The 27,350-nt window shown below is 40.0% G+C and overlaps 1 protein-coding gene across 5 annotated transcripts in view; it reads left to right on the forward strand.

Annotated features, from left to right (window-relative positions):
* Nucleotides 1-27,350, forward strand: part of STXBP4 (syntaxin binding protein 4) — a 131,565-nt gene that overhangs the window by 67,120 nt on the left and 37,095 nt on the right. For all 5 annotated transcript variants that reach the window (XM_025199178.1, XM_025199177.1, XM_025199179.1 and 2 more), the window contains 3 exons: nucleotides 3,181-3,297; nucleotides 4,173-4,219; nucleotides 8,558-8,691. In XM_025199178.1, coding sequence (XP_025054963.1) covers nucleotides 3,181-3,297; nucleotides 4,173-4,219; nucleotides 8,558-8,691 — 298 coding nt within the window. The remainder of the gene's footprint in view (nucleotides 1-3,180; nucleotides 3,298-4,172; nucleotides 4,220-8,557; nucleotides 8,692-27,350) is intronic.

A 27,350-nucleotide genomic window follows, 5' to 3' on the forward strand; every position in this document is an offset into this window, starting at 1 on the left:
GAAAGTTCACCCTTCTCATCTGATTAGCTAGGCTGCAGTACTGCAGAGAAGGACCTGCGGGATTACAGTAGACTATAATCTTAGTATGAACCAACAGTATGCTCTTGTTGCCAAAAAAGGCCAACAGTATACTAGGTTGTATTAACAAGAAGGTTACTTGCAAGAGAAGTGATTCTTTCCCTCTGTTCAGCACTGGTGAGGCCTCACCTAGAGTATTGTGTTCAGTTTTGAGTCCCAAACTTCAAAAAGATATAGACAGTTTGGAAAGAGTCCAGCAGAAAGTAACAAGAATTAGAAGAGGCCAGGAAATATGAATTCTACTGAATGGCTGAAAAAATTGGGGTCATTTAGTCAGGTGAAAAGAAGACTAAGTGGGGGTCTGACAACAGCCTTCAAAGACCTGAAGGGTGATGATAGGTTAGATGGAGATTAGAGGGAACTTCCCGATTTTATGAGGGTATTCAAGCACTGGAACAGGCCAGCTAGAGAGGTTGTGGATTCTCCATCACTGGGAATTTTTAAAAGCAGGTTAGACAGACAGCTGACTTGCATACTCTAGTCTGGGGTGCTCCTGCCTTTAACAGGAGGCTGGATTACTTTAGGAAGTCCCTTCCAGCCCTGCTTTCTTATGGTCTTGAAAATGAGTTCAGTATTGAAAAATAAAATGGTGGTACTGGAGCTATAAATTTCAGAAAACTGATACTCCACTGCCTTCCATGCCTTTTGTGTAGCCACTTAGGGCCATATTTTCAAGAAATCAGCTCCCATATTAGTGCTGATATAAGTGCCCTGATTTTCAAAAATGCCAATTGTGGTTGGTTCATGTTGGCTATTAAACGTTTTTGACAATTTCTGAGGTGAGCATTCAGAAATCTGGTCTTGAGCCCTTATGAAATATGACTTGGGGCCTGGCTTTCCATTCATCCTTTTCAATGTTAACACTCCAGTAGGTTCGGGATAAGCCCCAGTAGCAGTACAAAGTTGGTGTAAAATGCTTGCCTTTGATGTAAGCAACGATACAAGGAGCAAGGCAGTAGAGCATCAGGCCCTGTAAGTCGGAAGCTTTGAACTCTTTTTATTTAACATATGCAGCCAGTAGTTTTACGTAAGAGGTATTGATCAGTTCACCTTGTTCTTTTCTTGTTCTTTCGGTACAGGGCTTTAAGAAGAGCTTTGCTCCACTTTGCCGTTAGATAACATCTTAAAGCTAAAAAGAGACAACTGTACTTAGTAAAACAACTGCAATTGGCTGCATTTAATAAAATCCAAAGTAGGCTTAGGAGCTCCTTTTTCAATACTGAACAGTGAGATATACAATGCCATACAGAGGCTGTCTAATCAAGCAGACTCTGAAGTTCAGGATGCTGGGGATCCTGCCAAACAAAACTATTATAAATGTGTATTTGTGTGCTTCCAATGACAATATATTTAATACTAAAAAGGTGCTTTGTAGAAGTTATAAGCCTTCCACTAAGATTGATTCAGACTGTAGGGTTTTGGAGACACTCACCTAGCGTAAACTGTGTTTGTTTTTTCAAGCAAAAACATTTTCTGCCCTTTCTGCTAGGACATAGTTTGGTTCAAATTTTCTGATCAGTGTACAGCTCAAACATAGGAACGTGCCCAAGATCATCCTTCATCCTATCACACAGGAATTGAAACAAGGACTCGTGGAGTTGAAAGCAAGAGTGTCTACATCTTGAGGGCTTGAGTCAGGTTTTATAGCTAAGGTTGTAACAGACTTAGGATATGGAAACACATTACATTTGTAGCACTTTGACCACTTTGAAGAGTGGGCATGAATATGTTCATGCTATTTGTAACACCACCAAAATGGTAAATCTGCCCCAGAAATGTTCCTTTTCCAAAGAGGAACTTCTCCATAACATTCTGCAGCACCACGTGTGTCATGGAGAGTTACTAACATCCTCTACAGATCAGGCACAGCGCGTAAGAAACACTGATCAGTGGATTATACACATGCATATAGTAAAATCTCAGTTGTTTAACCTTGTTCAAAGCATGCCACAGCTTTCTGTCTCAGAGTACATAGGTTAATACAACAGAACTTTGTTAATGCACACTTTTATCATTCATGCTTTATAGATGCGCAGAATAAATGGACCAGTCCCCACTTAGCAAAAATAAAAGGGCAGCATCCAGTTCTCATGTAACTAAGCTGTGCTTTTTTTCAAAATACTCTCTTTTTTTCTCCTGTATGTTATAAGTCTACATTTGTCAAAATACTGAATGCAGTATATGGTGCATTCTTCTTCCTTTTTTTGTCATTAACTGAGTATTTAGCCATAAGCGTTTGAATGACGAGTTGATTTTCTTGATCCATCATGTTTGAATCGGCACTCTAGGGCCATGTCCAGATGAGCACTGCTGTGTGGTATGTGGCATTGCAGACCTGTCTGTTGTACCACACACTGCACATTCAGGCACTTCCCACGCTGCTACCTTTTGGGTTTGACCCAGGGAGATCCCGTTGCTGGTCCCAGCCTCCCCTACCCCACTCAGGGTATCCTGCTGCATGCCAGAGGGTGCATGACTCAAGGTGTGCCGCTGCTAGTTATCCCCAGGAAACCAAACATCCACGCTCATCTGGACGTGGTCTAGGGGACTACTAGGAGATCCAGCTCTTCATTGTATCTCTTTCTGGGAAAAAAAAGCAAAATGTAGAGAGGAGTGGTGACTCTCAGCAGTGTCTCACAGCAGCACCTTGATCACTGTGGGAGATCTGATTCCCAAATCCCTCTCTAATAAATAGCTGAATCAGAACTATTCTGTTCAGTGGGTTCACTGTCAGCTCTAAAGCTAGAAAGCCATGTGGGAAAAAGAGATAGTTTCACTGGACTTGAAGGAAAGCAGAACACAGCCCTAGAGATGGGAAAACAGCAGGGTCGGGGGAAACCATTCAACATCTACAGGCTTACTAAAATGGCTTTGAACAGAGTTTATTTTCAAAGAATAGTATTATTTTAGAGGCTATTTTTAGTTCTTCGTAGTCCTTTTTTAATCAAACAATAATTTGTGGGGGTTTTTACCCTAAAAACGTTAGATTTGCCCTCCCTACCCCTGTCACCTGTCGTATGAGAAAGTAGAAAAATGACAAATAAGAGAAATTGATAAAGTCTTAGAATTAATCCAATGATACTGACTGAATTCCTTTGCCAGGAAAGTGCACATGATTTAAAAAAGAGAATCACAGTGCTAGACTGCCAACTACGGAAATCAGAATCATCTAGGAAAGCCTTTGAAGTGGCCACTGAAAAACTGCTGCAGTTCACAGAGGTAATTTTTCCACTTCCAATTTCTTCAACAACGTTTTTATATAGGAAATATACAAGATAATACATCTGGTGTATGACCATGATATATAGAGTATAATGATATTCATTTTGCCTTAAAGAAACAGTTTCACAATTTTAAGCAACCTGCTGGAATAGGATGTGACAGCAGAATTTGATGTAGCAGTTTGTGAATCCTGTTTGTTGCTGTGTGCGTTGCAAGTAGATTGAATGAGAATTTTTGTTAAAATAGCTTTTCATCAAAAAAAGGTGTTAATGGAACCAAAATGTTTCATAAGGTCATATCCATGACTATAAAAAATTCCCTTGGGAAAAAAAATTCAAAATGAAAAGAAACAAACCTTTAGAGTTCAAGTTGCTGCTCTCAAAATGTTAACTAAATTCATGTTTGGAAATTAAAGGAAAGCTATAAATCGTTAAGTAGAGGTTATTTTGAAAATATATTGGAAGCCAAAATGGTAGCTTTGTATATGTTTAATGCAGTTTACCTTATTTAGTACTATTTTACTAGCCAGTTTTTCTCTGTGCTGCTTGAACAGGTTATAGTCACTGAAGTTATGGCCCATTAATATATTTGCTTTGCATAACAGAAAGGTTTAAAGTAGGAAAACGTGTGCCATGTATGTGCAGGGAGACATCATTATATGCATTTTATATGCCAGTTTTTGTTTACCTGTCCCGTGACAGGAGCAAAGTGTTACCTCTGATCATTCTCTATGGATAAAGCATTAAGGGGTATAAGCACAAAGCTCATGGAAGGAGGGAGGGAAAATCTGTAAGTAGACAACAAAGCAATGCAGGCGGGTACATTGAACTTCTGAAATATTAACTATGCATTTCCTTAACACTTGCCAACAGATTGTACACGAAGCCCTGTCAGAAAACTCCTCTTTGTCAGCTTTAAGGTAAGAGCATCTAAAGTACTTGTGTTGATATGATACAATATGACAACCTTTGTGGCAGAATTAGAAGGCCCAGAAACCCATCTTAAGCCAGGGGTGGGCAAAATGGCAGATCCGGCTGGCAGCCAGACTCCATTTCCCACCAACCCCTGCTTGAATGCCTGGAGCCAGTCTCCATGCAAACCCCAGCTACAGCTGCAAGGCTGGGGTTGCCATGGAGACTTGCCCCAGCTGAGCTGGCAGGACACACGTCAGGGCAGGGCATGGGGCTGCTTTGGAGCTGCTGGGTTCTTGTGGCAGGGGCAGCTTGGTCCAGGGCCATGGCAGAGCCATGATCCGCTGCTGGCGTGCCCCTGTCCGGAGTGTGCAAACTGCAGATCACAGCTCTTCCCCAGCTCCTTACATCACTGACAACATAGTCCTGAGCCAAGGCAGAGCCACGATCCACTGCCTGCACGCCCCTGCCCAGAGCGTGCAGGCTGCAGATCATGGTTCTGCCCTGGCCCCGAACCAAGCTGCCCTTGCCACAAGATCCCACTCCCAAAAAGAGTAGGGAGAAATCACCTACCTCAATCTGCCAGAAAGGGGATTCGCTTCAAGCCATGTGCAAGCAAATACTACAGGAGAAAATTGGGTGTTCCTTCTCAGTTCAGTTCCCTTCTGAATTTTCTCCTTTTCCCATTGAAGCCAACAGCACGCTTCCCATTGATTCCAGTGGAAGTAGGGTCAGGTTGCCTATTCATATAATTTTTTTTAACTGTTGTGCATTACAGAGGTACTCCCACGAAAAGAATAGCAGTGTAATGTAAACAAAGTGGTAGTGTCTACTGTATTTACTTGAAGACGACCCTAATTATAAGACAACACCCCAATAATTAGTTTCTGTATATGGAAAATTTTTTAATTTCTTACAATTTTCCAGGTATAGAATCTAATTATTGGACGTTTGCCTTGAATTTATCCCCCTCCCACAGCTACAGCAGGGAAAATAAATCTGGGAGATCAGGTAGCCCTTTGCTCTCTGCTTCCTGAAAACTTTTTCCCCTGCCACCACCTTGCCCCTCCCCTTACTGTCAGACCCTGCTCTCCCTGAGCATGTGGAAGTGAGGAGCAAATTTGAAAACAGTAATCTTGAAATTAAACATGCCTGTAGCAATTTACATATAGTACATAGATTTAGTTCATCCAAAATTCATAGAATCATAGAAAAATTAGGGTTGGGAGGGACCTCAGGAGGTCATCTAGTCCACCTCCTTGCTCAAAACGGACCGTCCCCAGCTAGATCACTCCAGCCAAATCTTTGTCTACCCAGGTCTTAAAAACCTCCAAGGATGGAGATCCCATGACCTCTCTGGGTAACCCGTTCCAGTGTTCTGATGCATGTTACCTTTTTTTGAAACTGCTGCAAGTTTTAGCAGAGATGTTTCATAAACACACTTTTGAAAAGCACTGTGGCACCTACTTATATCACTGGGCTGGGCTTCACCTGAGTCAACAGCATTGCAAGCTATGGTGAACCACGCTATTGCATACAGTTCACCCAGAATCTCTCTGTCACCTCCTTTCTCAGCGTGGAGCATACATTTAATGTGGCCCTGCCCTCCATGGTGACCCCACAGCTCAGCACTGTTCAGTATGTGTGTGTATACTTCAGATGCCCCCCACAAAGGATCCATGTGATAATTAGTCCACTCATGACTGAAACCAGGCGTTCTTGTCACAAGTCCTGGGATTCTCCAAAAATGTATGTGCAGGGCAACTTGGTCTGTCTTCACTTTATAGTGAGCAGGGCCACACTATTCATATGTGGAAGCCTAAGAGTGGGTGTGACAGAGAGATTCCAGTGAACTGTATACTTCAACATTGTGCTTCACTATGCTTTGAAAAAGAGTCAGCAATGAGGGGATTTGCACTTAATGGGCACTAGCATATGTCTTCTTCAGATGGATTGCACTAACCTATCCTTGTGGTTGGTTCCCATCAGCACATTTGCCCAATGTGGGACATGTGTTTTATAGTCATACTCAGTATTGGCTGCATTTAATCAGCTTCATAGTTGGTTTCCATTGCTGAGCACATGCTGCTTTTCACAGCACTTTAATGATAGACAATGTATGTAGTGAGACTTCCTTGTATGCCATTATCAGATGAGGGGCATTTTTCCCCATGCCATTTCAGGGGAGAGAGGGGGCCTCATTTTGTATTTGAGTAAATATGATAGATAAAATAGAATTTCAGTGGCAGCAGACAATACCCATAAAGGAAAGTACTTAAGAAAGTTCTTAATGGATTCAGGATCCAGACCATTGGGGTGTGCAAAGTGGGCCCTATTCAATTCGGCTGAATCTGAAGGTTCGATGCTGATTCGGACATAGACACAGCTTTAAAAGTTTTTTCTACGCACCTCGAGGTACTAGCATGGGTCGTGAATGCTGCGATGCTGGGGCAGATGGAGTGTCCCACAGGAGCACAGGGGGACCCTCCACATGCTCAGCAGTGAACCTGGAAGTGGACCAGAAGTACTTCCAGTCCACTTCTGGGTCTGCCATCGAGCATACAGGGTGCCCCCCCCGCACCCCCCCCCAGCTCAGCGATTGGCCGCAGGAGGACCCTGGGTGCCCCCCATGCTTCGTGAGACACTCCATGCACCCCAGCATCACAGCATTCACGAGCTGCGCTGGTACTTAGAGCTATGTAGAAAAAACATTTAAAGCTGTGTCTATATCCGAATTGCCAAATCTTTCCGAATCTCTCCGAATCAACTCAGAGGGTTCCAATTCGATTCAGAGAGATTAAAGGGTCCTCTGATTCAATTCAGATTCAGAGACTTGGCCACCAAATTGGGCCGAATCTCCGCTGAATCAAATCCGGGACCGAAGCTTTACGCAGCTCTACAGACCATCCATTTTGAGTTGTAGTCAAGATGCTTAAAAATCTTTGAGAAGTCAAAACATCTGTTTAAATTGAAGAACAGCAAAATAAAACTAATTTGCCTCTTTTTTGGTAGGTTTGCAGTTTTTTGCAAATAACAGGGTCATTAATATAAGCAGTTCAATAGATGTCCTGGGCTACAGTGAAATTTAGTGAACCACATGTACATTTGAGTTTCAGGAGTCCAGCTATTTTTCACTACATTTTTTTTCTTTATGCGTGACTAGCATGATAATACAAATTGAACTTTTGTTATCATCATTTTTTATTTATACACTACTCCACAACTTCTCAAAGTAGGTGGTGTCAATTCATAAAAAAACCTAATTTTAATCCTTATTATAATGACACCATTTTCATTAAAGTAACCCTATTAACTTCATAGGGAGCAACTGCAGTTTTTAAAAGTCAAGATTGGAGCCTTTGGACCCTTTTATGTGGACTTGTGATTTATATTGCAAATGTCAAAATTCTCACTTGCTATAGGAAGTGCTGGATTGATTTGTGTTGCATCCAGAATCCCTTTCATCACCAGTTTGCACCTTAAGTTGTATTTTTAACATAGTCTTCCCTTCCCCTACTCTTCTCCCCTTCTACTAGCCCCTTGAGTGTGTATTTATGGGAAACATAATTTTATATATCTGGGCTGGAGGTATGGCTATTATCTCTGTTGGATCTCCATGCATGACTTGGGCTATCAGAATGATGAATGACTGGTGCTATCAGAATGCCTGAGAGTATTCAGGGAATTCATCAGCTTTTCATAGCCACTTTAACAGGGTCTGAGCAGAAGTAACTTCCCTATGTCTCACAGTAAGTCTCAGACAGAGTGAAAGATGGAAGGTGGGTCTTCTAGATTCTGGTGTTGCCCTGACTATACCCGTTCTTTTTGACTGAATACATATCTAGAAAATATTTTATACATTGGCGATACCTATAATAATAATAATCATCATCATAAAACAACAATAAAGCTTTCCTACACATGAAAAGGCCATCTTCGGGGGGGGGGGGGGGGGGGGTGTCTACCGCATTAACACAGTGGAGCTCTGGTCCATGACTGGGTCTCCTCAATGTTACTCCAATATAAATAACCACAAGATGACTTCAGGCCAGATTCTGGTTCCAGCTGGGTTGTTTCACGGAGTGTGTAAGAGCTGTGTTGATTCACACCAGCTGAGTTTCTGGGATCCAGTCTCAGAAATGCATAATTTTTGTTTTAATTGAACTGCCCCAAAAACTCTTTTTATTACTAAGTCAAAATAATCTTTGAGGAAGTCTCCGGAATTTGGTAATGTAATCCTTTTTTTTCCTGAAGTGAGATTTAAACCAATCAAGAAATATGTAGTTTTTTATTAAAAGGAATATTTCTCCTTGCAATCTGCCAAATAAACAATTATTTCCTTTCAGTGATAGAAGAGCCACATTGTCAGCTAAGACACTACTTGCACGACTGGGGAAGAATGGACGTACTGTCACAGCAGCCCTTGGAGCTGAAGCGAAAGACCTTGCTAAATCTGTCCGTGCCATTCTAGAAGTAGACTGTGAGTGTGTGTATGTGTATATATGTATATATATTCTATAATTTTTTCCTCTCTTGCACTGTTTCTCAGTTTCACCTTTCACTTGGCAATTTAGGGCAGAATGTTTCAGCAGTTGTACATGAAACATTCAGCATGTACAGACATTCACTTTCCTAGGAGAAACTCTCCTGGGAGTGATTTTAACCCTGGTTATTTGCCAGGTTATTTTTCTCCTGGACTGGCCTGTTTTTGCTTTGGGAGAAAAAGCCTGAATATTCGTACACTCGTGATTTCTCCTGGGAGATCAGCAACTCTCCCAGGAGAAACTGAACATCTGTACAAGGCCATTGGCAAGAAATATATCAGTAAACCTAACTCGTGATTATTGAAGACGTCTCAGAAGGAAACAAATCTGGACAAATCCTCACTTGATTAAAAATTGCTGTAAGTGTTCATATACTCATAGTATTTAGAGCTTGTTTTGGAATCAAGAGCTGAAAGGGCATTTTATGCTTATGATTTAAGATGTTGATCATCAGCCCATGTTAGGGCTTCACTGTTGATGTACCCATGCTCTTATTTCATAACTGAAATAGCTGACACAACAGGAGAAGTTGCACAGAAAAAAACTAATTATAATGCTAAAAGTCTTGTTATAGAAGGAAAAAGCACATCTTAAGCTCACACACCTCCATCCTGCCTCATATTCTAGTCTACAGAGAAGGGTTATTCTTGTAGTCCAACCTTTTAACAACATAAATATATTAATGCTCATTTTTCTGTTGATTTCAGCAGCATCAATTGGGAAAAAATATTGTCAGTAGAGTTATATTGGCTGAAGGGAAAGAATTAGACATGATGTGAAGGCCAAAAGAAAAAGGAAATAACATTCCAGCAGAAAGATTATCCATTTCCCTGAGCAATATAAAATTAGTCTTTTCTTCAGGCCTTTTTAGTAGTTATATTTTGAATGAACTGTCTTCTCAGAGGTGGAAGACGGGCCTGTATGGATTAATAATAAAAAATGATCGATATTACTTGCAACTTCCTGAAAGAAAAGATAGTCAGTCACTAGTTTTAACAGTGCTACAATCACCGAATGCAACAACTGTCAAACATGTATTGTTGAAGTATAGAAGCTATAAATGGAACAATGTATCTTGTATCTTTTCATTAAGAATCATTAGTATGTTTGGTATCTTAGTTCATAATTAACTGTCATAAATGAAAAAATCCAGATTTGGGAGTAAGTACTGAGTGGAGCGGTTTGACAGTTTGGTGTAATAGGAAAGTATTTGATAGCAGTGTGCAGAGCTGACTGCATTCTTACTCTTTCCATTTCAATTTATAATGTTTTTCCTTTTACGCCAGGGCTCCTTTCCATTGTAAGTGGGTTTTACAGGGGGATATGACAGATATAGTTGTGATCAAGCATAACCAGTAAAAAGACCTCATTACAGCTCTCTCTTTCTTAAATCTTTACGAGAAATAGGTTATGCAGTTCCAGATTAGAAGGGCCTGATCCTACACTTTGTTTGTGCATGTGATTTGGCCCATTGGTATAAGTAAGCATAATCACAGAAGTAAGGGCCGTGGGTTCAGTGAGAGTTGGCAAGTGTCTACTACTTTGAACTGGTTTCTGGAATATTTAGCATGGCTTGCCACTACTCTGTTTTTCATTTCACTCACAGGAGTTGCTAGCCCCCAAAATACTGAACTACTTTACGTTTGGCTGTTCAGGCCTTATGTGTCTCAGCCATGACATGCAGGTCAGTAATATTTCAGACACTAGCAGCTGTCTCTAGAATTAGCGGTGTTTCTCCTTCCTGGTGCACTCACAATAGTAATCTATATATCCTCCTTGACTTTAGGCAGAGCTATCAAAGTAGCCTACCTCATACATATCTTATTGTCAATGGAGGGAAATAATAATTGACCTTGTTTATGTGAACTGGATATGCTCTCTAATTCATTGAAGGTCATGTAATTAATCATAGTGAGACTTTTATAGAAAGCATATAACCCTACAAAAAGTAAACAAAACGAAACATCGTACCTTATTACTGCCAATGTTTTCAATTAAAACTAGGTCATAGAAGGATATTGCATTACTAATATTCCCTTAAGAAAACATATTAGCTACTTCCTTAAATTATTTCTAACCAGATGTGTGTTGCTTGGTTGGTTATTTTCAGTTTAAAGTTTCAGAAATGTATATTACTCTGAAAAAGGAGAGCAATTTTGTCATGCCTTTCTTCCTAGCTAGATCAGCTTTGTTTTTCCAGAACACAGCAGTTTAATAAATCAAGAAAACATTTTTTCTGTGATTTAAGATGGCAATAAGTAGACGTTTCAGAAAGAGCCGGTATAAGAATTCAGGCATCTAATTCTGGAAAGTTTGCCTGGGCAAATAAAAGATTAAATTGCCAGTAATAGAATGTAACAGAGCCAATGTCTTGTAATGGAGATTTCAGTTATTTTTTCACTGCCATGCAGCCAATCTTTCAAAGAGTTACAGTGATAGCTGAGTAGATCTGGCTTTTACTTTTAATTCAATTCTTCTCCTTTCCCTTCTTTCTTGCAAAATCTACCTTTCAGCTTTCTAGCAAAGAGGGTACTTGTTTAACGACGAAATCATGAAGAGAACTGCTAGCTTGGCAGTAATTTCAGCCCTTTGCAGTAATATCCATCACACTTCATAAAACGCATGGCAAGGTTTTCAGATGGTTTCATTTGTTAACTCTGAGAGGGAAGTCCAGTATCAGAGAATTAAGTACCGTAAAGGGTTTCCAGGAACTTGGGGTTCTCACTTTCATTGGCCCTGATACAAAACTCATTGAAGTCAGTAGAAAGGTTCCTGTTGACCGCAGTGAGCCGGCCAAACTCCTGGCAACAAACTGTAGTCTAGAATGCTAGCTTTACAGACACGGGTATTTGTACCGCACAGGCGTAGTTTCTCCTTCCAAGAGGCCAAATTTTGATCAAAGTGGTAGTGATCTTCAAAATCTTTTACAAAGCTAAGCATCATTTAGGGATTTTTCATGCTTGTTGATGAAATCATGCAAAGGCTAAGGGGAACAAATACTCTCAAAGCTGTTAAATCTACTAGCAGTCCATTAGAGAAAGAAGTGATGTTTTATGTGTAATGAGTCTGGTGGAAGAAACTATTAGTAGCAATTATAGCAGAGGTTATTTTCATTCGGTATGCCGCCTAGTTCTAATCCTAAATCTCTGCTATATTTTAATTTATAGAAAGACATTAGTTTGAGCCATAATTAAAGCTGAAGCCAGTCTTCTTTTATAAGCTTCAGTTTTTTCATGTAAGCCCACACCTTTGTTAAATTGAAGGCAGTGTACCTGTAATGTTTTAGTTATCAGCTTGTGCCAGAATTTGATATTTTCTGGGAAATGTAAGACAGATTGGGTGAGAAATTTCAGAGTTGTTGGGGTTTCAGAAGTGTGCAAAACTAACTGAGTTATTTGGGCTTATAATGCTTTACCGTTACGTTATAATATTGTAAAGTGTTTCTCTACTGAATTTACTGATATATGTAAACATTTATATTTTAACCCAGTGTTAAGGAAGGTCATAATGTTGTTCCAAGAGAATGAGAATGCAGTTTTATTTTTGAGATAAATTTAGGAAATGCTACACGTGTTTTCCCCATACACCCATTGTTAGCTGATATTTGGTCGGAGATGGAAGGTAAAAAATCATAGCGATTTACAACACAATTTCCAATCAAGAACATCCAAATGGCTGTCCATTTTCATTATTTACCTATATTTGGGAGTGTGTGTGAATGCAAATCACACACAAATTTGCTGTGAATGCAGATCCAGGATAGACAGACTAACTTCCAAGTGGCCCTAAACATTTCAAGAATTTTTGGAGAGACTTGGGAATTACGGTGAGAACAGTCATTACAACAAATGTTTCCATTCTCTTTTACCCGTTTGCTGGGACATTTTGAAAAATGCTAAATAAGTGTCTCTGGCCAGGTTATGTTTCTTGTGAATACCTTATCTCCAAGACGCAGAAACCTCTTCTACCATCTATGGTCAGGAGTGCTTGAAATGTCATGTGAAGAAGGCTGTGTGATAAGATTTTAAAATTTCCCAGAAATGCCAGGACTCCCGGAATTACAGTAGATTAAATGAAAGCGCAAAATATTCACAGCAAGCTCATTGAATTTATTAAGGCATTTTTATTGCTGTACAGCCATGGTATGTTGCATGTTTAATAGCTGTATCTAATTTGCAGTTATGGTCTGAATCCCGCTACCAATAACTTGACTTTCAGCTAGCTTCATTTGACAAATGAAGATTTTTCTCTCTCTCTCTTGGGGGAGGGGAAAGTTGGGAAGGGTAGAATCAGTTTTCCTACCCATGTGAATGGATATGTTCTGTCATATTAAATTATTTCTATCATACTGCACAGGAAATCATGCGAGAAAGCTTTAGTTCTAAATGCATTTGAAGACAAACATCTGGCATTGTCAAGTGTAATAGGTAGGATTCTGTTAGAAAGCTCTAGAGCCATCGTACGGATCCATTTTGTGAACTGAAGGTTAAAAATAGCTCTGCAGAGAAGGATTTAAAGATTGAACTTCATCCTTCTGGGTCTGTTCTGATTTGGAGAGCATTACAGATAGACTCCATCTCTGCTGGCCTTGTGTACAAGATTAAAGCATTAACGCTTTGCAGGCTTCAAAAAAAAAGCAATAGGCAGCATGACTATTCAACAGTTCTCTCAGTCCTCTGAGCCTGACATTCACAGAATGTTTCCCATGAGGTCCTCAATGCTGTTGCAAGAAGGGCTGCTCTGAAAAGGGGCACCAGTGTCAGACCCACTCCTAATGTACAAAAGAGAATGTAAAGTCAACATTGCAGTGAGGAGTGGAATCTTTTTTTTCTCTCTCTTCAGCCAGGACTGCACTACATAATAGTTCATTAACGATATATTTTTAGAACTGGGGCAAGAATTTCCTAGATCGCTAAGCAGATAAATATGTAGGGTAGCTGAAAATCTGTATACTCAATATCTTTCCCTTTCTGGTTCGCATTTCAGTAGTCTATTCAGCATAAGGGGAAGCGATGAACCATGCCCTGATCAAAACTGCTTTTCTGATGAAGGCTTTTGATTTACTGCCGAAAATGCAAAGTGCAAGTCTAGGGTAAAGGCTATTTTTTTCTGAAGAGCTGTTTCGAAACGATCTCAGCATTCTCATACAAACTAGGAGGGAATCCAGGAAGTGGGGATTATCCACACAAATGGCCATCTTCCTGCATATAGTGGCACATCCTAGCTAATGAAGAGACTTGAAAAAAAATCATTGTATCCTAAACAATCTCTCACACATGCTGTCTCTTCTCTGAGTGGACTGAAAAAGCATAGCACAACTGTTTAGGTCAGACAGCTGCTGAAGGACAAGAGCTGCATAAAGATCATTTGTCAGTCCTATCAGGAAGCAGAGACTGTCTTTTTGTTCTTTGGTACACCTGGCACAGCAGGGTCCCACGCAGTGTGATAACACTAATGATAATAATAATAAAGAGCTCATCTACAATCATCTTTTTGAATGATTGTTGGCCATTTTTGTATGCAAACAGCTCTGGGGCCTTGTTCTGCCCAGCAGGATACAAGTGTCTCCCAAAGACATCAAGAAGACATACTCATATCCTGCAGAGGAGAAATGGGGCCTCAGTGAAATACTATAGCATTTGAAAGTAGTTTGCTGGCTGCAGTTGGGAGCCCCATATGGTGAAAATCATGTTCTAAGAATTTGAGAGAGCCTGATCCTCTCTTCCAATACAAATAAACTTTCACAAAAAAAAAAAAATCAAAACCCAGCTAGACGTTGGCAGTGTCCAAGATCTGATTGACTCTGGAACATGCTTATCTTTTCACGATATAGTGAACATTAAATATTTCAAAACCTGCACTACCATAATGCAACTCTCAAGTTTTTCTGACTGTTTATTTCTCACATTACCTGAAAGTATCTGCCCAAAATACAAACCTGCTATTGTTGATATAATCCTAGCATGTCATCAGTATGCCATTAAGTGTTATAGTCTGCTTCACCGCACAGCAGGAACCTTGCAAGTACATCTTAAAACATTTTCTCGCTCCATGTGTCTTTAATCTGTTGTCACCCTGGAATATGACACATGGCAGTCAGGCTGCTGTTTACTACAAACTTTTCTCTAAACAAATAGAGCTTTCCTAAAAGGGCATACTCACCTAATATACAATTGCAGCATTCCTATTTATATTTTAACCCAGTGTTAAGGAAGGTCATAATGTTGTTCCAAGAGAATGAGAATGCAGTTTTATTTTTGAGATAAATTTAGGAAATGCTACACGTGTTTTCCCCATACACCCATTGTTAGCTGATATTTGGTCGGAGATGGAAGGTAAAAAATCATAGCGATTTACAACACAATTTCCAATCAAGAACATCCAAATGGCTGTCCATTTTCATTATTTACCTATATTTGGGAGTGTGTGTGAATGCAAATCACACACAAATTTGCTGTGAATGCAAATCCAGGATAGACAGACTAACTTCCAAGTGGCCCTAAACATTTCAAGAATTTTTGGAGAGACTTGGGAATTACGGTGAGAACAGTCATTACAACAAATGTTTCCATTCTCTTTTACCCGTTTGCTGGGACATTTTGAAAAATGCTAAATAAGTGTCTCTGGCCAGGTTATGTTTCTTGTGAATACCTTATCTCCAAGACGCAGAAACCTCTTCTACCATCTATGGTCAGGAGTGCTTGAAATGTCATGTGAAGAAGGCTGTGTGATAAGATTTTAAAATTTCCCAGAAATGCCAGGACTCCCGGAATTACAGTAGATTAAATGAAAGCGCAAAATATTCACAGCAAGCTCATTGAATTTATTAAGGCATTTTTATTGCTGTACAGCCATGGTATGTTGCATGTTTAATAGCTGTATCTAATTTGCAGTTATGGTCTGAATCCCGCTACCAATAACTTGACTTTCAGCTAGCTTCATTTGACAAATGAAGATTTTTCTCTCTCTCTCTTGGGGGAGGGGAAAGTTGGGAAGGGTAGAATCAGTTTTCCTACCCATGTGAATGGATATGTTCTGTCATATTAAATTATTTCTATCATACTGCACAGGAAATCATGCGAGAAAGCTTTAGTTCTAAATGCATTTGAAGACAAACATCTGGCATTGTCAAGTGTAATAGGTAGGATTCTGTTAGAAAGCTCTAGAGCCATCGTACGGATCCATTTTGTGAACTGAAGGTTAAAAATAGCTCTGCAGAGAAGGATTTAAAGATTGAACTTCATCCTTCTGGGTCTGTTCTGATTTGGAGAGCATTACAGATAGACTCCATCTCTGCTGGCCTTGTGTACAAGATTAAAGCATTAACGCTTTGCAGGCTTCAAAAAAAAAGCAATAGGCAGCATGACTATTCAACAGTTCTCTCAGTCCTCTGAGCCTGACATTCACAGAATGTTTCCCATGAGGTCCTCAATGCTGTTGCAAGAAGGGCTGCTCTGAAAAGGGGCACCAGTGTCAGACCCACTCCTAATGTACAAAAGAGAATGTAAAGTCAACATTGCAGTGAGGAGTGGAATCTTTTTTTTCTCTCTCTTCAGCCAGGACTGCACTACATAATAGTTCATTAACGATATATTTTTAGAACTGGGGCAAGAATTTCCTAGATCGCTAAGCAGATAAATATGTAGGGTAGCTGAAAATCTGTATACTCAATATCTTTCCCTTTCTGGTTCGCATTTCAGTAGTCTATTCAGCATAAGGGGAAGCGATGAACCATGCCCTGATCAAAACTGCTTTTCTGATGAAGGCTTTTGATTTACTGCCGAAAATGCAAAGTGCAAGTCTAGGGTAAAGGCTATTTTTTTCTGAAGAGCTGTTTCGAAACGATCTCAGCATTCTCATACAAACTAGGAGGGAATCCAGGAAGTGGGGATTATCCACACAAATGGCCATCTTCCTGCATATAGTGGCACATCCTAGCTAATGAAGAGACTTGAAAAAAAATCATTGTATCCTAAACAATCTCTCACACATGCTGTCTCTTCTCTGAGTGGACTGAAAAAGCATAGCACAACTGTTTAGGTCAGACAGCTGCTGAAGGACAAGAGCTGCATAAAGATCATTTGTCAGTCCTATCAGGAAGCAGAGACTGTCTTTTTGTTCTTTGGTACACCTGGCACAGCAGGGTCCCACGCAGTGTGATAACACTAATGATAATAATAATAAAGAGCTCATCTACAATCATCTTTTTGAATGATTGTTGGCCATTTTTGTATGCAAACAGCTCTGGGGCCTTGTTCTGCCCAGCAGGATACAAGTGTCTCCCAAAGACATCAAGAAGACATACTCATATCCTGCAGAGGAGAAATGGGGCCTCAGTGAAATACTATAGCATTTGAAAGTAGTTTGCTGGCTGCAGTTGGGAGCCCCATATGGTGAAAATCATGTTCTAAGAATTTGAGAGAGCCTGATCCTCTCTTCCAATACAAATAAACTTTCACAAAAAAAAAAAAATCAAAACCCAGCTAGACGTTGGCAGTGTCCAAGATCTGATTGACTCTGGAACATGCTTATCTTTTCACGATATAGTGAACATTAAATATTTCAAAACCTGCACTACCATAATGCAACTCTCAAGTTTTTCTGACTGTTTATTTCTCACATTACCTGAAAGTATCTGCCCAAAATACAAACCTGCTATTGTTGATATAATCCTAGCATGTCATCAGTATGCCATTAAGTGTTATAGTCTGCTTCACCGCACAGCAGGAACCTTGCAAGTACATCTTAAAACATTTTCTCGCTCCATGTGTCTTTAATCTGTTGTCACCCTGGAATATGACACATGGCAGTCAGGCTGCTGTTTACTACAAACTTTTCTCTAAACAAATAGAGCTTTCCTAAAAGGGCATACTCACCTAATATACAATTGCAGCATTCCTGCTGACACAGGAGATTCTGCCTGTCCCCATTAATAGAAACATCCTATTGAGAGAACTCTACAGGCAAGAGTTGCACTGACCAAACATTGTTTGCATTTGCCTTGGGAGTCATTTTGTTGGCCTGTTGTGTACCAAATCTACATTTTTGGCCCGATCCTGAGAGTTGCTGAGTACCTCCTGCAAGTTCAAATGGAGCTGGTAGAATTTGTTTGTATTCTCTCTTCATTAGTTCCTTTTCTCTTGATACTCAAGATACTACCGATAAATCTGCACTCCAAATCTCTACACCTGACAAAACCATTAGCAGCCAGGACACAGAAATCAATTATTTTTCAGTTTAATTCATGATTGCTCATTAATGGTAACTTGCTGTTGCCACCCTCTACCATTAGGGATGCCTGGCATCCTATCGTATCCTATCCTATCCTATCCCTCTGCTATTTGTTACGGTCAGTACAAAACCCTAAGATAGGACAGTGTTTCTTTCCAAGAAATACATTCAGGGCCAAAGTCTGCAATGCCCTTGCTTACTTGAGAGTGAATGGCAACCCAGAGAAAAAGGAGCAAAATTGATTTCAGCCAATTTGCAAAATCATGCAAGCCATTTCTAGTACCGTGCACTAGATGGTAAAATAGACTTCAAGGGTCTTGCACAGATTTGACATATTAGCTGATCTGCATATTGCATTGCTACAGTCTTTGAATTAAAACACAAGTGGAAGACACATGAAAGAGTAGCAGAACCCAATTAGAAAACTTGGCTTTTTGGAAGTATTCATTGCAACCGTTAGGGGTCAGGCAGGAGCAAGTGAAAGCTCATCTTTAGTATGTAAAGAAGAGGCAGTAAATGAGGCCAAGAAGTCCTTGGTTAACATCTGTTTGTGCTAACTGCTAAAAGAAATGTGCGATAAGATTCAGCTATGGATGATCAACTTAATAAAGTCCAAAGTCACTAGGGACAAATTAGCAAAACTGGAAGCAGATCAAAATTATCAAGAGCTGCATCACTGAAAACCAAGATTGCCCTGATATTTTTTACTTTGCTTATGAAATACTAGGGGACATCTAGACATGTGCTTTACTGCAGAGTTGACTAATTAGCTCCATAGTAAAGCGTTACTGTCTACACAAGCAGTGCTATTAGGCCAGAGTAAACTATTTAACTCCACTGTAGGACAGTACTGCCCAACACAAGTACTGTCCTATAGTGGAGTTATTTACTCCGATGCAACACACGTGTAAACGGTGACTGGGGCTGGCTGGGGCACGATGATGCTACAGTGTGGGGGTTGTCTGCCAGCTAGCCCCTCACTGTAGCACTCTTGTACCCCAGCTAGTCCCTCTACAGCATGTTGAGCCAGGGCAGAGCAGCTCCAGGCTGGCAAGCTGAGCTCCTGGGCCACCTGCCAGCCAGGGCTGTGCTGAAGTCCTGGGCTCACATGTAAATGCAGCATCTGGGAGCAATAAACTCCAGCACAAACTGTGTCAAAGTTTATTTGGGTGCACTAATTGCATGTGTAAATGAGTCTGCTGTGAACTTTTCTTCTACAATGGTAGGAGGATGGCGGGTAGAGGAAAGAGAAAAAGTCTGTTACTCTGGGCTGAGAAAAAATATAAAAATCTCCTTTTGAATTGTTCAGAAATGCTTGTCCTCATAGCAAGTCTATTAGTAATTTGTTTAAAGTAGACAAGATTTTTATTTTTACCTCTTTTTATCTCTTAGCACAGTGGTTCATGCAGTGATTTGTGGATATGTACTCCAAGAGAGAGAGTGGGAAGACTGGTTGGTCATTGAGGGCCTAATGGAAAGATTTCTGTTTACTTTGATGCACTTTGGATCAAATTTGTACTTAGGGCAACTTGTCCTTGATTCCACCTGTGACACTACATTAAAGGTAGCTTAATTCATTCAGGTCTTTCCTAATGTTACCTTTCAGTGTAAAGCAAACATAGTGACCTTCCAGGTGCATTGCTCAAGACATTGATTTGGTAGGACTTTTGGCATCGGCTTGAGATCATTTCCCTTGTTTTTGTTTGGTTTGGTTGTGCTGCGTTTTTCATGCATTTGGCTAACTAAGTTCCTGTTGAATGATCATTTTAATGCTGCTGGGATTTTTGTTGTAGCATTAATTATGTGTCAGGGCATACAGAGCTTTCACAGCTGTACTCACTCTCTTCACTTTCATAGGTATTTTACATCTCTATTCCAGATTCTGTCAAGCTGAATAATATCTGCTGGGCTGTAGGAAGTAAACCAAAGTCATTATCTATATGTATATCAATTACTGATGGCGTGTAAATTTTAAGTAGCTCAGCAAGTACACTCCAAAGACAGCTTACACAGCAGCTGAAAGAACATACAGGTCATCGTCTTGGAGAAATGACTCCTGTAAGAATGACAGAGATGCACCCGAGAAGCCAAGTAGAATTTTGTTTCTTTGTCTTAGGCTCTATCTCAGTCACAGCTTGTTACTTAAAGATGTGATAAGCTTACAGCGTACTCTACCTAAAAAATTAACCCAGAGAAGGCAGATCTTTTGTGCCATAGGAATTTATTTTCACGCATGTACCTTCTCTTTTCTGCTCTGTTCTGGTATCATTGGGTGGTTGAACTGATTCATTTATTAATGAAGTTGCTTTGCCAACTGGCCAAGCGTAAGAAAGACTATATGAGTTTAAAATTCTTAATTTTTTCTCTGTTCTTTATTGTATTTTATGTGGGTGTGAAGGTAGTGTTGGGTTGATATCCCTTGAAACAAACCCTCCATTAATCTTCAGAACAAGTATAGCCACTCGGCTGTAATACAGGCTTTCCACCCATTTTTTCCTCCTTTCCCCTTGCCACTGGACTTTCCACCTGACTAAGAGAAGTGGCCAAAGTGTTTTTCACTCCTCCCCTTGAGTTTTATTATGTTTCTGTTGAAGTCAGTAGTAAAACTGCCATTGAGTTCTGTGGGATTAGGACTGGATACCATGAATGTTCAGTCATTGGCTTTATGGTAAAACTGTCATGTGTCAGCTAGAGACCTAGGCAGACAAAGTTCCTTGGGTGAATCTGATATTTTTTATTAGACCAACCCAAATAGTTGGAAAATAGTTATTAAGCAAGCTTTCGGGTTCAAAAACCCTTCGTCAAGCTAAGGAAGTTTCAGCAGTTGGTGTGTGCTCTTCCTGGATGGAATGAAAGAGACCTATGCAGGAACTATTTTTATTATAACCTATTAACCTATTAAGTACGTATTAATAAATAGCAATGCACATATGCAATATTAAATGAATGTCTATCACTAAGTAACATTTGGAGTTGCGACTAATATTGAATTATGACAGCTATACTGCTGTAGGTTCTCGAGCTTGTTGTGCATGCTTTTCTACTTTCTCTTCCATGTAGACTTCCCTCAAGAAACAGTATATCACTGACCAGTAGACTTTTTTCTCGCTCTCTTGGAAGGCAGATTTCTTGTTCTTATCTGGGTGAAGTATGCTTTGATGTACTGATAGTTAAGCAAGGAATGCAAAAGTATCATGAGGGAAATGACTCTCTATATGCAGTCTTAACACCTACCAGTTACATACACCATATACTCTGCACTGTTATACCTTATGTTGCTCCAATCCCAGGTTTAAAGAGACCTTGAAAAATTCCATCGGTTTAGTGGCATCCTGTAATGCAGTGAGTTGAGGGATGTTGTAATAGTTGACTGAAGGTGCATGTAAAGAAGTCTTACAATCTTATTAAGTCATGCATTAATTAACTTCAGGTAATGATTTATTTCCCCCAAATCAAGGAACGTTGAGTGCATATATCAGAGTTAATTTTGATTTGAATAATATGAACGCATTAGCAACCCAGATAATTAGTGCCCATATCCTTGACAACTGTACTTGGCTTCTAACTTGTGTTAGCAGTTCTTTGCATTGCTGAACTGCAAGCCCAGAACCTTAGCAAGCTGAGGATATTATTGTGGTGGTGTCAAGGTCCAGAGAAATGCATTTCCAAACGTGTATCTTGGCATTAGTTGAGATAACAGAGCAAGTGTAATGTAAAAACATTAACTTTTAGGTGCTTAATTTTATGCTACAGTAAAACTGAAAGAATTAATAGAATCATAGAAAATTAGGGTTAGAAGAAACCTCAGGAGGTCATCTAATGCAACTCCCTGCACAAAGCAGCCAAGGCTTTGTTTAGCCAAGTCTTAAAAATCTTCGAGGATGGAGATCTCACAGCCTCTCTGTGTAACCTGGTCTAGTGCTTTATTACCCCATCATGACAGAGTTTTTCCTAATATGGCTGGGATGATAAATTGGACTCTCCAAGACAGTCAGGACAAGGGGAACAAGGTGGGTTTGCTGGTAGTAAGGGGGAAAAATGAAAGAAGGAATGATGTTTGCAATAATTTAGCTTTAAAAAAGATCATCAAAGAAATAAAAGAAAGACTGGATGCAGAGAGGGGGACCATCTGAAACATGGTGGGGAAGAAAAGGTGCTAGTGGTGAAGTGGAGATAATGCTCAGCAATCATAAAAGCTGGTAGTTCTCACAATTGAAGTCAGTCTTGGCAAGTTGGGAGAGATTAAGATGAAGGTGTTTTAATCTTGTTAGACAGTTGGTCTAGAACAGGGGTGTCAGAGATGCAGCCTCTCAGCCAGACCTAGCCTGCAAAGCCCTAGGATCCAGCTCATGGGTGTCCGACTGACCCTACATGCTGCATGTGGAGCCTATCCAGTGCATGCCGTACATGACACCAATGCTGGACTGGCCCTGTGTGCTGGCTCCAGGGCTGGATTGGGCCTACGGACTGTTCCTGAATGCCGAAGCCAGTTTGGTACAGGTGCTCTGTGCCCACCCAGCACGCCATATGGGGCACAAGCTGCAGACTGAGGCTGGTGCCTGCTGCATGCAGTACATTGGGCTGAATCTTGCTTGCAGCACAGAGCGCCAGTCTGGGACTCACACCGCATGCGGCATTGCACCGACCTGGCCCGGCCTCATGCACTGGCTCCAGTGCTGGTCCCGATTGGTCCCACAGACTGACCCCATGCCTCAAAGTTGGCTCTCAGAGCCAGTCCAGTGCAAGTGCCCCATGCTGGCTCCACACGCGAGCTCCAGATTAGTGCTGGCAGGCACTGTATGCAACGTGCAGGACTGGCCCAAGGTGCGCACTGCATAAGCTGTCTGCTCTGGGCTGACCCTGTGGGCTGACTCCACTTTGTGGGGCTGATCTGTGGGTCTGAGCTGGCCTCTAGACCAGCTCCATGTCCCTCATTCAGCCAGCAGGACTGGATAAATTGAACACCCCTGATCTAGAATAAAAACTAATGTCTAAGCAATTGCTGAGTTCCTAAAAACTGTTCTTCACTGAAGTGAAACAGCTCCATTCACCCATTTCTCTCAAACAGCACATATGAGCCTGCGGTCTCCTACCTATTCCAATTATTTTGATGAGGATCATTTTTCTCACATCTGGAAATATAGCCATAACTGTAATTCCCAATTAGAAGCTTGTGCCAGCTTGTGAATAATAGCACCATTTTACAGTGGAATTAGAAATCACAAAACTGTCCTTCAGCCTGCATTAAAGAAACCTGGCTCTTTCTAAAATAATCTGTAAATTAATTCTTGATAAGAACCAAAATGTGGACAAATTGGATGAAATCTTATTAATGGCAGAATATCGGATATATTGAATTACTAACTGCATAAATTGACTTTAATTAATGGATTTTAGCAGGTCAGCTGGAATTTTACTATCAAATTCTAAATGTTCCTGTAGAAGATATTATAGCCGTTGTATTGATAAGGCATTGTGTTTTCAAAGTGGGTCTCTATGGGTCATGTAAGTTAAGTTATTTGCATTGATTTTGCCAGAGATGCAGGTTAAGCCCAAGATCTGTTCTCCCATTCTCTAGAAAGGAGCAAATCACTGAAAGTAAATTGCATCTTAAAATAGATTCCCTTTAAAATTCAAGACAAATTCTGATTTGAAGTTGTGCCACGTGAAATCTGAAGTAACTTCAATGTGGTCAAGTTATTCCAAATTTATGCCAGTGTTCCTGAGAGCATAATTTGTCTTGATTTATATTTTTGTAAACTTATGAAAGTACAGAGTAAGTGCGACCTTTCACCTCTGATTCATTTTCAAGTCGTTCATTGCATGCAAGATAGCAAGGGTGTTCTAAGACATATGGGTAAAGACAGTTAATGAAATAAAATAAGTTTACATTTTGCACTAGAATCCTTAAACTTTATATCTTTTCCTGCTCATTTGCATAGATAATTGGCAGCTTGTTAACAGCTTGTTAGATGCATTGAAAATCAGGTCACAATATCAAAGCCAGAAGGGAGCAGCTTCCTCTTCTATGTCATAGAAAAACAAAACAAATTGAAATTACAAGTCAAACTACTATAGCATTAAGTGAGAACAGTTTCTATAGTCCTCGGGACAAATCCAAGCATGTTCAGTGTGGATGTGTAAGGAGATAATATGAAAACTACTAGCTTGTTTTTGCATAGCTAATTGTTGAACCAAGTCATCAGTTAAATATTTATAAGAAATTGAGCGCTCAGTCTGCCAACTCTGACCCAGCCTCAAGATCTGGGCTGAGTCCTAGCGCTTGGATATGCTCTACGTTTCTGGGTAGCTTGAGCAAGCAGAGATGTGGATGGGTCAGGCTATATATACCTTGATGTTTACAGGTGTTAGCAAATAAAAACCTAGCCCGGGGATTGACACAACACGTCGTTCGATGAGTGATAGAAAGGCTTTATTTCCTACAAGTATTTAAAATCAAGTCAAGTGAGCCCAAACCAAATCAAAGTCCAGTAATTAGCTGTAAGGTGGTGATTTCGCACCAAACAGGAGAGGAAGAGGTGATCTGTTTCTCTTCAACTTCTCGAGCAAGTCGGGCACATCAGCAACTGGTGTCAGAGAGATTTCTCGCTCTTGAAGCGCGCACGCTGTTTGCTGTTTTACTGCCTTTTTATACCCTTAGTTTGGCATCTTCAAAGCATTCTTTTAGTTGTGTAAATCAAGAGAAAGTCCCAAGCAGTACTTGACAGGAAAAACCTGCTCATTACTGGTTATCAGAAATTTCTAATTTGAATGAGTTACCTTCTTCAGTAACAAGAGGTGATCCAGTTTGGAACATATCAAGAAACTTATTAACAGCCAGGAAAAACATACTAAATCAGAAGGAGACATCTATCACATATGGAGAATGTCTCTTCCTGCACATAAACACAAGTTAGTCACAAAAGAAATATTTACCATACTAATTAATTAAGGATAGACATTTCATATGGTTACACACCAGACAACAAAGAGTCTGCCTGAAATCTCATCCTGAATATAGCAAGATAAGCTGGAAGAGATACTTCATTATTCCTTCTCAGATGGCCTAGCCATGAACTCGTATCCTCTTGCATTATGCAATTAGCATCAGTATTTGGTATTTTAACTTTTGTGAGCAGGCCCGAGCTTACCATGAGTTTCAGAGTCATCAACAGGATAAAACTTGACCTCGTCTCTCTGCGATCTTGCCTGCAACTGTGAACGCACTACTACTTTGCTGCCCTTAGTACAGTTCCACCTCTCCTATCATTCGTGAGAAAAAGTGACTAGGGCATATTTGGACATTTTCACCACAGCGTCATTGATGGATTAAGAATGCTCATGTGTCCTCTTTTTTCCTTAAGCCCATGAAGCCAAGTTAATTTAAACCAACTGAGGATCTTGACCACAATACCCTAATCTACAAAAGAAGCTACAGTTCAAGGTTTAAAACTTTCGTGCAAAACAGAAAAAGTGTTTTGCAGAACTGGCCAGAAATCACCATTTCTGTTCTGGCAATCCTCTGACCTATCTGGTTGTGTATTTGTTCCAAATCGGAGTGAGAAAAGTTTCAGTTGGGTTTTTTGTTTTGGTGGGGTTTTGTTTTTTTTCGGGGGGAGGGGTTTATATTGAATTGAAATTTCAAAGAATGTAGGAACTTGTAAATGTTTTGTTTCAATGACATTTAATATTTTCATCTTGATAATGTCAAAAGATATACAATATCTAATATGTTTAGATAGAATTATATAAATGTACTGCGAAATGTACTGCAAAAATTAAAAAGTATACAGTATCGAAGCTGAGGGGGTAGTCAGAAATGAGACATTTTTTCCTTATCTAAAAACATTTTGACATTACTGAAAGGAAATGGGATAGCCTTAACAATTTGCTTTCACACTTCTCTGTTTCTTTAATTAGCAAGTTCCTACAAAAGATTCCAGTTTCATGAAAACAGTATGTTCTGACAACGAACTCTTCAACCCAGAATATTTGAACCAGTGTGGGGGGGGGGGTTCCCCCTCACGTAGCTTTTATTTTTCTGAATCAAAACTGAAAATGTTCCTCTGTTTCACCTCTTAAGGCTCCAAGGTTTTGTAGGGTTCTCACCTGTTAAAGATATTGGTTCCAATGTCATAGTATCTAAGTGCCTCAAATGTATCATAACAACAGGTTATCCTATTTTATAAATGAGGAAACTAAGCCATGAAGAAATGAAGTGACTAATGAAAAGTCCCAAAGTAAGTCTGTAAAAAACACCTGGGTACTGAAGAGAGATCTCCTGAGTCTGAGTGCAGTGCCTCCTTTACAAATACTCCATTGTTATCAGCTTGAGAGAGATTTGTCTGAGTAGATGGAGGATGTATTAATAAGACACTCTGATACGACCTTTCAACAATTAAGATAGCAGCCAAACTGATTACAATGTACTTAGTCATCTTCTGCACTCTCAGGAACAAATAGGCAGGTTTCTTAGTGGCTTAGAGATTGTTTAAAAAAACTAGCTTGTTCCTATTTTATCAGTCCTGTCTATATTACATTCCTGCAGTGTATTTTCATTGACAAAAAGATGTCAGTGGATGACTAAGGCAGTGTCATGCAGCACCTTACACTGTCTCATCCTCTTAAAGTCTTCATTATGAAGAAGGATGACTAATGAGGGACTGCAAGCCTGAAAATAGGGGCAGGCAGCATAGGTTCCGTTCAGGTTTGTCCAAAAGTTTTATTGAACTTTGTTTTTCTACATTATTTTTCATTATTCGTTGGATCACAAATGCTGTCCTGGGATGGAAGAATATGCTTGGTCTGAGTTAAGTTAATAATCATCACATACTTATTATCTACATGCTTAAATAGCAGATTAGACATACAGCATCATTTTTGTTGAAAAAGCTCCTGTGCGCGCCAAGAAACCTTTTTTGTTAATTTTCTATGATGCCACCTGGATTTTAAAGACAGAGGATGCCATGTTTTATTCCGAGAATCGGGAAGTCTCAGGAAGCTATGGGCAGTTCTGCCCAATTTCTTCCAACCATAAATATGGGGTCCAGTGATATATAGACGGGTGGGAGGTACCAAACAAATTCACAGAGTGGTTTTCTTTTGGTTTTGCTTGCATTTGATCCTGGGGAGGGAGGGGAGGGAGCTGTTTGTTTTGTTGGGCGGGTTGGTTTTTATATCTGTCTGGCAAGTTTCAAAACACAAGGTAAAACATATTTGTTCAGCCAGACTGTGGATTGATTTTTAAAGCAAAAAATTGTAAGGAGTGTGGTGTTGCTTGATGTCAAGGGAGATTGTAATTGATTGCTCTTATAAATATAGGTCATGCAGGTGTCTTTGAAATGGGGACCAGTAAACCTTGCAT

This window comes from Alligator sinensis, unplaced genomic scaffold (assembly GCF_000455745.1).
Source record: "Alligator sinensis unplaced genomic scaffold, ASM45574v1 scaffold876_1, whole genome shotgun sequence".
Taxonomy (NCBI): Eukaryota; Metazoa; Chordata; order Crocodylia; family Alligatoridae; genus Alligator; species Alligator sinensis.